The sequence below is a fragment of the Fundulus heteroclitus genome, chromosome 19, assembly GCF_011125445.2.
Source record: "Fundulus heteroclitus isolate FHET01 chromosome 19, MU-UCD_Fhet_4.1, whole genome shotgun sequence".
Lineage (NCBI taxonomy): Eukaryota > Metazoa > Chordata > Actinopteri > Cyprinodontiformes > Fundulidae > Fundulus > Fundulus heteroclitus.
The window spans coordinates 12,729,403-12,746,674 of record NC_046379.1 but is presented as its reverse complement, the minus strand read 5'-3'; the positions used below and the strand labels follow the sequence as shown (position 1 = coordinate 12,746,674).

Genomic DNA, 17,272 nt, shown 5'->3' with positions numbered 1-17,272 from the left:
CGCCGCAGACAGGAAATGGATGGCTGTAATGGGTGCCCGCTTAATGGAACATCCTGTGGCCGATTTCAGTGTGTTTACTCATAGACCTGACATGTCGACGCCTCCATTGTTTCCATCACCCTGTTGAAAAATTCATGTCAGAACGCTGAAAGCTACTCTTCCAGCTGTGTCCGCACGAAGTACGGCGGAGGCGTAATGAAAAGCGAGCCCGATAGGAAGAGTGGTTTAATCAGTGCTGTGAAATTTGTGTAAGTAACGTGTCTGTGCTTTTCCAATGATTAGAATGTTATTTGAAATGTGGTTTATTTCAGTAATTCAATTCAAAAAGGAAATCTCACATTTAGCCATCGCACGCAGGGCGATGTATTCTTAGCATTCATTTCTATTAATTTTGTTGATAATGGCTTACAGCAAATGGCTGGCTGTTCACAGAGTAATGCATCCAATCATAGTAATGGAAGGTTGAGTGGAAGGAAAAAATGTAGCAGAAAAAGGTTCTCCAAGTGCTAAGGAAGAGTAGAGAGACTACTTTAGGCCAGGCGTACAGTTCATAGTGTGAATTTGTAGTAATACCTGGTTTATTGACCGTAGTATCATTAAGCTCGATTGTTTTGCAAACTCATCAGAACCCAAACAGCATAGAAAGTCTTTGTGAAGAGACAGATTGGTGAAACCAAACCCAGGGTTACAAATGGGCTGAAACCTGCTTTTAAATCAGACTAAGCTTTCTTGACATCTCCACAATACCACTGACTGATCACTTCCTTGCCACTCTTCATTGATGCAGTAATTCCTGCAAAAGAATCTCCATCCATGTGCATATACGGTACAAGACATGGACGTACTTTTCATTCAGATGGCATTTTAGTGTTAAAAGTCTTTTTTTCTTTCTTAAGTAATATTTTGATTTCATAGCTGTAAGGCATAATTATCAAAATTAACAGAAACAAACGCTTGAAATCCGTCACTGTAACAAAGCTATATAAAATATTTGACTTTTTGAATCGACGTACCAATATAAATCAACTTTTCAGTGATTCTCTGATTTATTAAAATTGAACCTGTAAATGCATAATGTCTAATAAAACACACTGGCTCGTCACTTTGTTCTGAATCGGATGATTTGCACAAACAAGCCTTGTTTCTAAAATGTTCCACTTTATTCCAACAACACTGTTACCTGAACAAAATGCTTATGTACATAAATAAGAAAAAAGGGAAATGCACTCTCTTGACTCCTAAACAAAAAAAAATTGTCCATCTGGATAATGACTGTCATGTTTATCACTTTCATGTTATTAATGTTTTTAATGGGGGGTTAAATTTTAGGAGAGTCTGTAAATTGGGGGAAACAAAAATCCATTCTGACTCAGGAAAGGGGGGGAAGAAGTCAGGAAAAATCCCCCTGTCGTGTCGTTCGCGTTTGCAGGCATTCAAACTGCTAAGCCTGTGGGGAAGAAGAGGCTCCGGTTCTTGTCTTGATTCTTAGTTTGACCTATAATTATTTCTTCAGGGGGCCTGACATTTTGCGTAGGCCTTTTATCCTGTAGAGCAGCCCGTTGATAAAATCCTGCGGGGAAGTTTGGGAGAGAAGACTTTTATTCTGTGTGTCAGTATTAAATAGGCAGTTTAGATGTTCTTATAAGTAAATTGCAGTTTTTAATCTTTTTAAAATTTGCTGCACTTTGAACTTGAAAAAGATGAGCTTTTTTTTTGTCAGCTTACCTCTTTTGGCTTTCCGCATTCCTGCAGTAACTCCTGACAAAGAGAAAACACAGAAAGGAACGCGTTAGTTCAAGATAAAGTTGACTTTTGCAGCAGGGGTGCCTCCAGGGGTGGGGGTAGGAGGGCAATGAACACCCATGAAAGCACGCTGAGCCAACCAGGCCCAACCTAGACCGCACAGTCTTATAAGCATACTATTTTATATAGACAGGAATTTAAGATCGGGGAATACGATTTGCATTTTATCTTTTTATTTAGGATAGTTTTTTTCTTCATAGAACGTCGTCAGTAGCTCCCACCCCTCTGCTTTCATATCATAGCTAAAATACAGCGAACAAAGATTTTTCACTTAAAATAATCGCAAAACAGACGACAATACAAATGAAAAACGCTACGTAAGGCACAAAGAGGTAGTATGACTAGATTTCGTTGTTTTCTTTTTAATTCCATGTTATTTAAATTGGATAAACAGAAATAGTTCGGCAAATCTACTCTTAAGAGTGAATATCTCCCAATCCCTCTCTAATTTTAGGCTGCATGAAATTTTGTTGAGTGTCCTGCAATGGGGGAAACGTTGCATTCTCCAGCTTCTGTGGAGGAAATCTGCCCTGATACTGCACAGCAACCAGAACCACCATACTGTTTGCCAAAGGCCAAAGCTGCCAAGGCGAGATTAAAAGACTGACCCCGGAAAACACTCATTTGTGTGAAGCGCAAATGATTTGTGTAAGCATCTAGAGATCCTGCTAAAATCAGTCAGGCGATTAGTTTTCGTAGGCCTGGCATTTCTGGGAGGCAAGAAATAGAGGAACAGGAGACCTGAGATGGTCCTTTTTCTCTATATAAACTTTACAACCAGATTTTAAGAACACTGTTCAATACGTGGAGTGTTTGAACGTTTGTGATGCGTACCTCAAGTCGGCTTCGCTGTCCTTCGTCGGGCAGTTCTAGGAGTTCGTCTATGTCTATTTCTAACTCTGGCATCTCTTCTTCCTGTGAGGGACATAAAAGTTAACGAAAAAAAATAATTCTGTCACAGTGTTCACTGTATCTTAATTTCTGTTTACGTCAGTAGTTTTAGAGTATAAAACAGGCAGGTGTGGTGATCCCCACATCAGATCTTTGGTTTGAGCTGTTTTGTGGGAAGTTTTCATGTTTTCCCCATGCAGTCCAGAATCAAGCCATGCTTGGTTACTTGATGAGCGTAAATTGACCCAACAAGCGATGAAGTGCATTGTTGTCTGACTTATAGATTCACGTCGGCCCTGTGGATGAACCAACGACCCAACCCAACCGACCGCACATCTCCAGCCGCCGCCCGTACCCTTGAACTGGACAATGAATGAACCATAAAGGCACCGTCTTGCCCTTTTTACAGCCAGCGGTCATAATGTCCACACTGCAGAGTTCAATCATTCATAACCTGATAGCATGAGGCATTTCAATTTTTACATTCTACCACTTTTGTTACTGATTGTCCCAAATGAAGTAGAGCTGCTTTCACAGTACAAACTAAACCAAAATAGGTTTATAATTCACAGAATGGTGCGATTGATAAGCGGTGCTCATGAGCACTGAGGTAGAAGGGCTGTAGTGGGTCATTGTTTACACATACCAGCAGCAGTTTTCACGGATGGGTTACCATTTTCTATGCAGTTCAACCATTACTGAAGGATTATTACTACCCCTGTTGTGCTCCGTATTAATCCACAGTTGGTTTGTCACACGGAGCCTGGCAGAAGGGTTCCTGCTCTCTTAACCGTTTTCAATAATTTCACATTAAAAACAAAAAACTGTCAACATATTTTATCCGGATTTGTGTGATGGACCAACATTAAGGATCGCATAAATATAAAGTTGAAGGGGAAATTACACATTGTTTACAGTTTTGTGCGTGTGTGTGTTTTTTTCTAAGTCTAAATCTGAAGCATCTGCATTCAGATACCCTCACTGCAAAAAGAGAACTGAAAATAAGTACAATTGTCTTGAAATTAATGCATTTGCCCTTGATTTGAGCAGGTAAATAAGATTATTTGCCAACGGAATTAGTATTTTTACTCCTGAAATAAGATAATTAGATATACTGCGCTTGAAATAAGATGATGGAGATGAATTGTTCTTATTTTAGGTGCAAAAATCTTATTCCATTGGCAAATAGTCTCATTTACCTGCTCAAATCAAGGGAAAATACATTTATTTCAAGAAAATGTTACTTAGTTTTAATTCTATTTTTGCAGTGCTTAAGTAAAATCCCGTATTAAGGACAATATATTGGTTTCATTATTATTATTATTATCATTGTTTAATCCATTTTTGTTACATGTTAGCCATAACCAATCAAGGTTATGGGGCAGGACATTTTAAGTTATAAACTTTAAAGCCAAGTCAATGTTCTCGGCAAATTCTTTTCTCATCCAGGGGCAATACGGCGAAGCAATCAATACATATAACTATCCCTAATATGTCCCCGCTCCGCTCTCAGAGAGCATGAGGAGTGCAATCAGCAGAGTTCAAAGAGCTGTGATGTCTGGAGTCAGCAGGATCACTCTCACATTTGACAAGTGTGGCCTCGTTTTAGAGGGAATACTTTCCGGATGGGGGATTTTCTTGGCTGAAAACGATTGGGCTTGCACAGTCCTCTACGCGAGGAAGGAAGGTAATCAATGTGGAAGTGCTGAGTGGTGAAATAGATGGGCCCTCTTCAGAGTCCCCCGTGGCCCCTCTAATTGATATGTGCTGCAAATTTGGACCCTCTGTGATTCTGCTGAACGGTGCAGGATAAATCTAAGGGTGAAGTTTTGGTCCATGCTTTATGTTGCTGTGCTGCAAAGGTCGCAAGCTGAGCTTAATCACATTCTCGTTTATAAGATTTTGTTTTATGCACAACAAATAAAATCTAAACGTAAGTATAAATCTGAGAGCTAGAGTTGCAAAACCTTTTCCCTCTCCGCCCTGATTTCTCTCTGCTTCAGTTAGTTAAAGTTATCCCAAACCTTCTAGTTTACAAGGTTTTGTGTCGCACGCAGTCACAGTTTTCAGCTTTTCTGTTACATAGCGGAGGGAATGTTGCATATTAACGAGGCCTCCAGGCACATACGTCTCTGCTGCATTTTCTGAAGTTAAAAGACTGAACTTAAAATGATCACTGGCATCAATGCTGAAATTCGTGAATATCAGAGCAAGTCTTGGAGGACTGCCATTTCACAAATAAGCAGCTACAATTTAGTCATATTTGCCAATCTTTACTGTGTTGTTGAAAAATGATCATAATTAGCAGATCATTCATGCATATTTTAGAGCTTTGTTGGATGAAATGCTTTTTAATTAAAATTAGTCAAAGTTGCCTCAGGAAATTGGTCCAAACATTTGTTTGGTCCATATAGTTTCCGCTGAGAAAGGGAGATAATTGTAAAATAAACAGCATTTATTTCAAATTATTCTCACAATTTTTGTTAAAAGCACTGAAATGAATACTTGTGGTTGATATATATTAGAGTAAATGACATAATCCTTAGTTTCACCCAATTTAAAAGAAACAATACCAATAATACCATGAGCTTGGCTTTAAAAGAACTGTGCCAAAAAAATCATGGAGATCCAAAATTACTACAAACAAATCCACAATAAATCCATTTAATAAACAGTATATTAAATATCTTTATGTCTGTGATTATTTAAATAAAATTGTTAAAAAAATCTACACTGAATACACATCTCAAAATAGTTACATTTATTAATTACTTATTAAATTATTTGTTTGAATATCAACTTAATAAAATCATTAACTTTCTAAATAGTTGTTAAAATGCTTTAAAAACTGTAATAATTGTTGAAAATACGCAATTATACTAATGTGCCAATAATTAGTAAATTAAAATATTTGCATACATTAATAAGTTCAATAAATAAAAGAAGAAATAATTATGTAAAAAAAAATTTTATGACATAATTTAGAATTCGAATACAGTTGTCACATATTATATAAAATTATTTAGGTAATTATTGAATCGTTTCATATTTCATGTGCTATGGTGCATCATTAAGATGATTTAAATTAATGCCGGGCTTGTTAAATAGACCCTAATATCAGCTTGATAATCATGCTGAGCAGCTCAGTTACGCATGCAGTTCACATTCAGTGATTACAAACTTTGATGGATCATCGTCAGTAGTATGTTTTGAAATGTAGAATGTTTTGTACTTAATCAAAGATTAATCATTTATTTATTTTTTTAATCATCTCTAATGAGGTGAAGCATGTCAAATCTCCTGCTTTACTGTGACAGGAAGAACTGCCACTGTGTGCTTTATTTTATTCTTTCTGGGCGGAAGCTCGGTTATTGTTTGAAACGGTCTCCGCTAGGCTTCCTGTAGTTACCTAGGTAACAAAATCCACTGGACCCTCCTTGTACAAAAAGCAGCAGAACCAAACATTAACATGAAACACCCGGTGCTTCCTCGCTTACACGTTTCTCTGTGTTTATGCTTTGGTAAATGAAAGCATGCCCTGGAAAATCTGTCTGTTATGAGCCGAGGCTGGTGTGTGTTTAACTTATCAGTTCCTTTTCCTGTCAGCAGGACTCGCTGTCAACATGTCTAAACATTCATTAATCACCCTGAGAGACAGAAGGATTGGTTAAAGAGGTATTGAAATTATACAATTCCACACCCTTCTGTTTAGAAAAACAAAAAATTCCAAATACGTTTGGTAGGATTCTTACTTAATTGGCTTACTTTTGATGACTCCATATTAGTTTTTACATCACAACCAAGAACCTCGGTGTATTTTATTTGGATTTTATCAATGAGACGAAAGAATATGCCACATGGTTTTCAAAGGTTTTCGCAAATAAGAACGTGAAAGGCGTGGCATGCACTTGCATTCATTCCATGATCCGATAACCCTAGATCTAGATCAGAAAGAAAATAATTACATTCAGAAATTACTCAAAATGTAAACATGTTCTACCCAAACTTTGAACATCTCAGAGAGCACCGTTCAATCTATCGTCCAAAGATATGTGAAACATCACAGCGCAACTGCAAACCTACGAAAAGATGGTCATCCACCTACACAGGCCAGGCCAGGAGAGCGTTTATTACAGAAACAGTCGGGGGGGCACATGGTAACTCTGGAGGAGCAGCAGATATTGTGAGCTCAGGAGAATCTGTTCATAAGGAAACTATTGGTTGTGTGTTTCACAAATCTCATCTTTGTGGAAAAGAGGCCATTGAGGTGTTTTATTTTTCCACAAGCAATGAAGAAGACAAAGCAAACAAGCAGAAGACGTTTCGGTGAAAACAAAATGGAACTTTTTGGCCATGCAAAATGCTGTGCAGAAGGAAATTAGCACTGCACACCATCTGGAAAACAATAACCTCCTGGTGGTGGTAGCCTCATGGTGTGGGAGAGAGACAGTATAGCTAAACAGTGCTGATGGCAAGATGGATGAAGCTAAACTCAGGGAAATCCTGGGAGATAAGTATCGAGATCAAAGCAGAACCAAAGTCAACTTCCTTGTTGTTTGAAGCAACTTGGCCGTTAAACCTTATTCTGAAAACCTGCTAGAGGCAGCAAAAGACCTTAAGCTGGGGCTGTAATTACATTACCAGCAAGACGATGTTTCTAAACATACAACCAGAGCTACAGTGGAATGGTTTAGATTAAATAATATCTACAGCTGAATTGCATTGATAGTCTGTGACATGATCCATGCATGTATCTATTATCTATACCAGCTTATCTGTGTAGGGTCATAATTGGGCGAGGGTACGCCCTGGACAGCTCGCTAGTCCATCATAGGGCAGCACAGAGATACAGGACAAACAACGACTCACATCTAAGGGCAATTTAGAGAGACCAATTAACCTAAGAGTCATGGGGTCCATCCTTTCCCTTATTGGGTAAGGACTCTTTAGCCAAAGCGAAAGTGTGTCAGCAGTCGCCATGATAAGTGCTGTCCGAATAGCGCAGTCAGTAAGGAAGGAGGTAGGAAAAGGAGCCTGTATGCTTCCTTTGCCTACCTTCTTCTAGTTTAGCATGGGAACCTCGTAATGTCCCTTACTGACGCTGAGGAGCTATAAGGAATCCCACAATCCTTTGTGTAACATGACGTATAAGCACACCCCTCCTCAGGGAAATTAATGAAAATGGCCTTAGAGAAGAGAGTGCGCACTTTGTAGTTAATTTTTGGAAGGCTGAAGGCCCGGTTTTGACTCGTATCATCCATGTGCATTTCCGTCATGTAATGATGTCGGAGTTAAAGGCTGTCCGAAATCGGCCCAGCAGTCCCAAGCTTCTTTCCTACCAACGATGAAAGGTCAAGGAACAGGAGCCAGGAGCTATAATTAAGGATATTCGGATGGAGCCATGTTTTTGGATAATGGGAGGAAGCTGGAGTCCCTGGAAAGAACCCATGCAGGCACAGGGAAAACATGCAAACTCCATGCAGAAAGACCCCAGACCACACGTGTTTATCTGTAAAATGTTTTGCAAACCATGCGTCATTTATCTGCTTCATGATTTTCCACTACGTTGTGTTATTTCATCACAGAAAAAACCAATAAAATACTTTGAGTAATGTAACCAAATGTGTCCCTGGTATAATATTTATTTCTAAACGATGTAGGCTACATTATCTTCCAGTGTATTTTTATTTTTTTTTAAATTCCAGCTCCCAGTTCTAATGTTGATTAAGTATAAAACTACAGTTCAAAAATTTAAAAAATGTAGTTTTTAAAGTCTGAAAGGGTCCCGTCCAGACTTGGGCGGGACTTGTATGAATTAGAAATGCAGATAAATAATTTAGGCTGTGAGACGGGACTGATGGTAAATGCTTCCACGCGGAAGACTCTGAGAACCAACAGAGTAACCTTCCCCCGAGCCCTATGCAAAATTCATTACGCTACCCAGTGCACACGGACAAGCCACAACCAGTTCTGCACAAGTGGCTCATGCAAAACATTGCAAGGTTAGGTGCTAATTTGTCACTGGGCGAGGATTGTTTATCACTCTTAGGAAAAAAAAAAAAAAAGTACTGAAGACGAGCATTTTTCAGAGGCAGGGATGGACGTTTGTATTGTTGCTGCCGCATCTTGTTACCTTATAACTATTAATCCCTCATATTGCTGCTATAAAACATATACCTTCTTTAAGTTTGATGATGTTGCAACTGGAGCATGAAAGACATTCATATGTCAGGTCAGGTGGCTGCAAATTTCATTCCCCGGCAAATATGTAGATCTTTACAAGATTTTATAAACAAAAGCCCAGATATCTTTGTTGCCAACCAGCCCTTTCAGCCTGATTTTATCTCCTGCTGAACTAACAGTAGAGCGCTCTGCGGCCGACAGGCAGGCAGGGAGGTGGCTGCCCGCTGGCTCTGTATGAAAATGAAACGTGAAACAATTTGTTTCCACCATCCCTGGGTTGAAAGGGAGGGGATCCCGTCATCCGATAGCCGCTGTCATCAGGAAGCTCGTGCTCCTCAACGGATAACCCTAATTCTGACCGTGCCGAGATGCCTCGTGTGGGCGACGAGACATCTGTTGCCATGGTTTCCCCTCACAGAATGCCAAGCAAGTCAATATGGAGCCCCTGACATAATTGGATTATATCCCACAGAACAGGATTTGCGTTTTCGAAGCCTCCAAGTTTTTTTTTCTTCTTCCTAATCCTCTACGTTAGACAAATAATAAAAGGATTTTTAACACAGACATGTCGACCTACTGAAATGATGTCCCTGTACTATAAAATGTATGTACTCAATACAGGATCCGGGTTTCTTTGGGAGGGAATCAATCATCTTGTGTCACGATTGATGAGATGTTTCTGGTGTCTCTCGTCTTCTTCCTGACAATATATCACAGATTCTCTATGAGGTTTAGACGAGGTGACTTATGCAGACGGCTTGAGCTTGAAAAATATCATGGCCTGACGGCAGCAAATGGCATTGATCTTCGAATGATGATCAGATGAGGAAACTTCACGCTGGACCTCAGGTAGTTTGGATTCTGTTACTCTCTACTTTTTTTCTCCAAGCTTTTCAATCCACATGAAATTATACGTTTACTTTGGCGTGAGAAGAGGAATTTGCAGCTCAGGAGTAGCTTAAAGGACGGGAATGCAACAGTTGGAGCCATTGTCCTGAATAGGTCTGTGTGTGGTGGCTCTTAAAGCGTCCCCACCTCGTACGTCTTCACTAGACTCTTGAATTTGCTTTTGAATTTTCTAAAGGTTCCCTTAGTTGTCCCAGTTGCATTTTCTACCACATTTTCCTTCCACTAAACTTTCCATTTTATCTGTTGTGTACAGAATCCTGTAAACAGGAGTTTCTGCAGCAATGGCCTTTTGTGCCTTACTCCAAAGACCATCTGCTGGACAATAGTCAGGACAGCAGTCTTCCTCACAGTTATGCAGGTCATGACACAATGTTTTTGTGCTAAAATATATATTTTTCATTAGTCAACTTTCAGTTTGCCATAGCTATAAACCATAATAACACTTATATGTATTGAAATACACCTGCACATAGTAATTAACGCCACATAAAATTGGGATGTTTTCTTCAAGATTGCAGAACTTCACAATGTGCAACTAATTTTAAGATTTGCATCGATCCATGTGGTGTCCAAATAAGTCATGTAATTTAGGTCTTTTTTGAAGATTGTGACGCGTCTGTAAATATTTATTAATGACTTCTAGCATCTTAGTGCACGGATACTGCTAAAGCCTGCAATCAGGCTGATGACACATGAGTGCTGCTGAACCAGAGACTGCAGTCAGGGAGCAGAGCTTCCTGCCTCCCACCCACTTCATGAGCCACGCATGATGGATAACCAAGAGCAGGAGCCTATAATCAGTTCTGTGCCTCCCTGCACCTCGCCTCCTCTCGATGCATGCAGAACAGTGGACAGCATCAGAGTGAGACAGTCCTGTCCTCCTACCTCACAGTCAAACAGCAGGTGCAGCTGCCCGTCGATCCACTCCTCGATATCCAGCCTCCTCTGTAGGTCCTTGCGGTTGTACTTGACTGTCAGCTTGCCCAGCTTACGCTGCGCCGCCTCTTCTGCCTTGTCCGGCGCCTGGAACATCACCCTGGACTGGGTGCCTGGCTCTGACGCCATGGCTGCCACGGCCTCAGGAGAACCGTGGATCACACAGAACGAGCCACAGGCTGCGACGCACTCCCCACGCGCACTGAGTCTCCTGCTCTATATGTTAAAAGCTCTTATTCTGACGGGCTGCTGTTCCAACACGCTGCTCCTCTTTTCTTCTATTTCTTTAATGCGGCTTCTGGTTCCCTGCCTGTCCTCGTCCTCCCTCTCGCTCATTCTCTCTGAAGCTCGCTCTCTGGCTCTCTTTCCCTCCACCTCCTCCTATTGCAACACACTGGCTGCACTATCAGGAGGATGGTAATGAGATATGACTCTCTCTATGTGTGTGTGTGTGTGTGCGTGCGTGCGTCTGTGCACTTTGCAGGGTGTGTAATTGCTTTTTGTTCTCTTTATTTTTCCTTATGGCAGGTGGAAGAGCATAGGTCAATTGCGGCAATAAAGAAAGCGAAAAAAAGGTCGGAAGAGCAATCTTCGAGGGAGGATCCCTTTAGCTGAATATGTGTGCATTGGCGTGAAAACATGGGGAAAAAAAATCTAATAATGATTTGCAGTTTTGTTCCGCTTTCACAGATAATTGCGCATCAAACAGAAAAATCACATTCCAGCACATCCCTTGTTAAAGTATATTAAGTATTTATTGCCTCCAAAAGACCAACGATGAGGGCTTGTTAGGTGTTGTAAAAAAGTCTTTCCCATATTACGTATTTATTCAGTTTTTTTATTTTTATTTTTTTTATTTTTAAGTGGTATCTTTGATTGGCCTCTTGAAACCTTCATTTTGTGCCTTTGCTTCTTTTTCACCAATTCAGAGACGGACTGGCTGACGTGCTTTGAATCGTTGTCCTGTTGCCTTCGCTCAAGGTCACAATGTCCTTCAAAATTTTAAGCTATGACTTGTTTTAATTCTTCCATCAATTAAAGCAAGTCCCCCAGGTCCTGAAGAAGCAATGCGGCCATTTGACTCTTGGTATGATGTATTTTATTCTGAAAGGCTGTTTAGTTTTATGTCAGATTTAACGGCACATGCAGCTTCTCCGAAGAAGTTCCACTCAGCTTGTCTCATCAATTCACAGAATATTCCTCATAAAAGTTTGGGAATCAATATGTGTGTTGGGTAATTTGGAGGCAGGGCTTTGTGTCATTTTTTTGTCAGCAGAAGTTTTTTCCTTGGAAGTCTACCATGCATGTTATTTTTGCCAAGTCGCGTTATTACTTTTTTTTCCCCTTGTCATATCCAGCAAGCGGTGACTTGCCAATGAAGCTCTGGCATAAGCTCTGGCTCTGGCGTACTTATGTCAAACATATTTACTTTATCAAGGGAGGCTTTATAGGTATAAAGCCTCCCTTGATGCCCAACCCTTGATCGTTTATTTTATTGCTGTCAAGGTATTAGGTACTAGCTGATGCCAAACATGACAGAGGAAGAGGGGAAGAGGAGCAACAATGACAGAATAAGAGAAAGACAGAAAAGACATGGACATAAAGAAACACCTGGAAGGAGACAAAACTAACAGAAAACAAAAACACTAACAGCAACAACACCAGCAGGCAGCCAGGAAATGGGACAAAACTGTTGCTATTGCTGGAGAGAACTACAGGGCAACGCAGCTACTGTATAATGAGTGCATAGATGTGCGCATTAACACTTTAACTGAAGCAAGTGAGGCCTGTAGTCCCTCAGCTGTTGTTCTGGGTTCTTTTGTGACCTCCAGGATGAGTTGTTGGTTATCTCTTGGGTTTATTTTGGTAGCCTGGACACTCCTGGGAATGGTTCCTACTACTTTCCCTACTTATTAATTATGGCTTTCATGGAGGTTTGCTGGAGTCCCAAAGCCTTAGAAATGGTTTTATACCACTACTAGACCCACAGATGCAAATGACTCTTTTATTTATCTATTTCTTTAGATCAGAGCATGCTGTGTTTCCTTATGAGCCCACTTTATGTTGTAAGGCAAGGTTTACTTGTGTCAATTTTTAATCCTACAGGTCTGGCAATAACTGGGGCAGGGTGTGGCTAATAAAACTGAAATCATGCTTTAATAAATTAGAGTTTTTTCCCCCAAATAGACACTGGTATGAAAACTCTTTTTCCCCTTAATAAATGAACACTTTTTCACAGTGCTGCATTTCTAACAACAGCTGGGTCTCTCCTTGACAGGTGAGCCAGGGTTCCTCTACTGTGGTAATTTCTTTGTCCTTTATATGACAGTTATCAGGTGTACGTTTAATAAGGCAAGTCAAATTGGCATCCTCAGTTACGCACCCTTACATAATGCATGGGCAAGAGTTAGGCACTCATGGGTGCCAAATTAGAGTCAAATGTCAAACCCAATTCCTGCAGTCATCATCGTAAAGTGAAAGGAGCACATAACGGTGGGGTCAAACATGCAGCTGCAGATGCCACGTCAATGCACATGAGATAGCGTAGAAAACACACTCCAGAGTTTCCACAGATCACATAGCGATGTGAATAATGGGAATTTAGGGTTTTTTTTGGGTATCCATCATTCATAGCCACCAGCGTTCACCCTCTGATGCACCGTCTGTTACAAACACTGAATAATTAAGTGCTTCTAGCCACTCACCTTTCCAAGAGAACACATTCATTCATCCCATGCCATGCTGCTTTGTTCTGCATGGTGAGGCTGGTTAAAATAAAACACCGGTGGAGACCCTTGTCGGGTCTTCTCACCTCCAACCTGGTAAGAGTGGCTCATTACCAGTGAGAAAAAAAAACACTGAAGCAGTTATGGTCAACAAGACGACTGTGAAGTTTAAACGGTTAGACTTTCACCATCAAAAAATTATTTTACCGCTTGTGTGTCCTCTGGCTTAATCTTTCTTAACCTAGCAGTGCAAATCTCTTAAAAAGAAAATGTGCATTGCATCATACATGAGGACATTTCCTGCTCCTCTGCAGCGGTTCACCTGTGGCTACATGACTCATCTCATGCCGTAACATGGTGACAAAACGCACAAGCAGGTCTGGACCACGACATTTACGCAAACCAGACTGGAAGCCCTGTAAATGTAAACTGTAACTAAATGATGTAATTATATTCCAAAGAAAATGAGCCATAAACACGTGTTTTTCCAGATTAATGTGTTGTTCACGCTTAAAATGTCTTTAGCTGTTGGTGGGATAACACTGCCACCTACTGGATCAATGATGGAGACCACGGACCACTCTCCTCTATATCCACATGACTTTATCCACCACAGATACAGAGGAGAGTGGTTCATATTGATTTTAGCTTTGTGACGTGCTGAATAATTATTTATATCAGAAGATGGGCCCACTGTGGTTTTAAATAACAGAGTCCACGACAATACTCGAGTAGGGCAGCTCAAAATCTCTTAAATACCTTTTCCTTCCCATTCTGATGCTCCGTTTGAACGTCAGCAAGTTGTCTTTAGCACTTCCAGATGCAATGAGATGCTGCCTAATGAACATGAAAAAGTTTTAAAACAAATACACAAACTCTACCAGTTTCTGTTTCTCTGAGGTACAAATATGTTTAGACACAGGAACCCGTTCAGTCACTCTTCAAGATGACATACGCACGCGAACATGCCATGCAAGGCTACTAACCCGAACTTCCCCAACGCTGCAGTCAGAGAAATTATACGTTTAATACAACAGCAACTGTGGTAAACAAGACTGGAGGATGACTGAAATTGATTTGGCCCCCAAACACAGTGAGAAGGGTAAGATAGGTGGAGAGAATATCCCAGTAGCAATGTGCCACAATCAAACGCTGGGATTACAATGTCCTAGTAACAACCGTTAGATGCTGTCTGCAAGCTAACCCGTGGTTTCAGAGTCATGCCAGGTGAAAGCATTTTATCTCTGAGCAAACATAAGCTTGTGGTGTTTGTTAAATTCTACCAGGGCTTTAACTGGAGCAACGTATTTAGGTCAGATGAGACACCGATAGATTTGACCGGTTAAGCTGAAAAAAAAGATGAACATGTGCCATAGCCTTGCCTGCCCACACACAGTCAAGTACGACAGAGAATGAATGTGTGATCCTGTGGAACTGCTTTCCTGTCAAACTCTCCACAGAGCCTCATTAGAGTGCAGGGTATTTGGCATTTATTTGTCATTCATGATATTAAGCTGTGCCAGAAAAGAAACAAGAAAAAGTAGTTCAATATCTACTGATTGGAACCTCTGAAGCAAAAGGTACCTGTACCACGATGTTCATACCAAATGCTACACTGTTTTACTATTATGTTATCCAACCAGTTTGTGTTGCCAGCTTGTGTTTGAATTGCTGTCGTGCACTGCAAAAGTCTGTGGTCTGTCTGTGGTGAGGAGCAAATCAAGATTGAGGACTTGTTTCTCAGAACGTTTTGCAGCATCCTGCAGAGCGCAACCCTGCAACATGCTGTATTCTCATGAATGAGAAACCACCATGGCTGAAAATAGTCAACGTGTGGCCAAAGACGACCCAGCCTTTCAACTGTTTCACATGTTGTCACGCTACAGACAAATTTGGTCTGAAAGGGGACATATGCAAAATCCACTTCTTAGCCCTCAAATATATTTTCGTGTGTACCTGGAGTCTGTAGAAGATGCTGTGTAGATGTTTGGATGTCTTCATATTCTTTTGCTGGCCGTTCAGTTTACACCGTTTCCTATTACGTTTTTTTGAACAATTGCGTCCCAGTTTTTGCTGCTGAACTGCTTAACAAGGCCATGAAGGTCCGGCTTAACCATTTCAGCTCAAGGATGCCGACGCTACAAGTGCATGAGTCCAAACCTTCGGTTGTTGGGTGTATTGACCCACACAATTCATTACTCCATCCCCAGCATACTGCAAAAGTGGCTGAACGGGGTGGAGTTAATAACTCAGCGACCGGTCTTATGAAGTGTCTTATTTGCTTTTAAAGAAACGCCACCAAAACGAGTTTCTCTCAGATGAACCTCAGAACCAGGGTAAAAAGGAAGTAAATTAATGACGAATTCAAACCAAAGCATTACAATTCCTCTTTATATAAGCCACAACTGAATGATTCGAATGTGAAAAAGAAGAACTGAAAAGCATCATATGTTTCCTTTAATACTGCTGGTTCCATAATATTCTCAAGCAAAATCTCTGAGGGCTTCACATAAATCGCTATAAATGTACTAAAACTAGACGACACGTGGCTATTTATTCATTATTTGACTTCTGAAGGTGCTGGTAGTATGAGTCTAGCTACAGTCTGTATTTTGGGACATTTCTAGGTGTCAGAAATTAGCGAGAGAACATCACTAGGCAAAAATAGCATCATTCAGAGAGGTAGCTAAGAGGCTCTGCAATGATTCACAGATCGGTGTTAGGAAGATCTGCTGATGGGACAAACCTACAAATCTAGCCTTTATGGAAGGGTGACAAAAGAAAAGACATAAGAAGCCATCTTTATAGTTTGCCACTGAAACTGCAACTGGAAGGGGCTTGATATCTTTTTCCTTTCAAAATACATTTTAATGTGACAAAGCATGACAATCTTAAGGGTAACAAAAAAAAAAAAAAACCTTTCCAAGGCACTATATGCTGTATTGAAAGTTTGTGGCTTGTGTCTGTTAGACACATGAAGCCACAAACTTGAAAGGGGACCAACCACTTGTCTTCCTCTCAATTTTTTCTTTTTCATAGAAGTGTTTTTTTCTTTTTCCGCTCCATTTTTTACTGTACCTTCACACACGAAATGTGTCAAAGATATACAGTTTGACATGATAACCAGAAACCATATGAGCATTGCGACAAAGGGGCTTTTCTCAAAGCAAATCATTGTTGAAAGCTTCAAAAGGAACAGACGGCTCGATTAAGATCGGCTGCATTTACGCACGCAGATCTTCAATAATTGTTTTTTGTGTCAATTTTGTAGGGTTGCAAGTTGATAGAAAACAATAGGCTTTTGTGACAAGCAGCCGTTACACGTTAAATAGCTTCTTTGTCTGTTATGTACAGACACAAGCTAGAGGTCTGTGTACGTTTAAATGATTCATAGAGGGCCGACACAAGGTACAACCAACCTTTGTGGCCAAGCATCTCCATTCAAGTAGTTCCGCTACACCTCCAAGTGCAACTGCAAAAATGAAGGTCTTCTTTCTCTTGTGTTCATCTTTGGGACAAAGAACCCGCTTCGTTCCGGAACAGTGGACAGGACATTGCCATGGTGTTTTATACTTGCGTACAGTCGTTTGAACAGATCAACTTAGCACCTTCGGGTATCTCATAATGTACCCCAAGGATGAACGAGTCTACGGTGCCTTACCTGATTTAGTTTAGATTTTTCCATGAGCGCACACGACAAAGCAGAGAGTCTTCAAGTGTTACCAAAACATACATCAAGAGCGTGTCCGTTTAACTCAGATGTTGTGGATTTACCCAACAGAGCCTTTACGTCATCCATTACAAAGCCATGACATCATCATAGG

General features: G+C 40.5%; 1 protein-coding gene across 1 annotated transcript; it reads right to left on the bottom strand.

The window, feature by feature from the left end:
• Positions 1-1,136: 1,136 nt before the first annotated feature.
• Positions 1,137-11,115, bottom strand: zgc:162989 (uncharacterized protein LOC100037351 homolog). The gene is made up of 4 exons (XM_012851157.3): positions 10,672-11,115; positions 2,638-2,718; positions 1,726-1,758; positions 1,137-1,570 (listed from the first exon to the last, which is right to left on the bottom strand). Exons 1-4 carry the CDS (start codon positions 10,849-10,851, stop codon positions 1,502-1,504), a joined length of 363 nt encoding a protein of 120 aa, XP_012706611.1. The 5' UTR covers positions 10,852-11,115; the 3' UTR covers positions 1,137-1,501.
• Between the last annotated feature and the right edge of the window lie 6,157 nt (positions 11,116-17,272).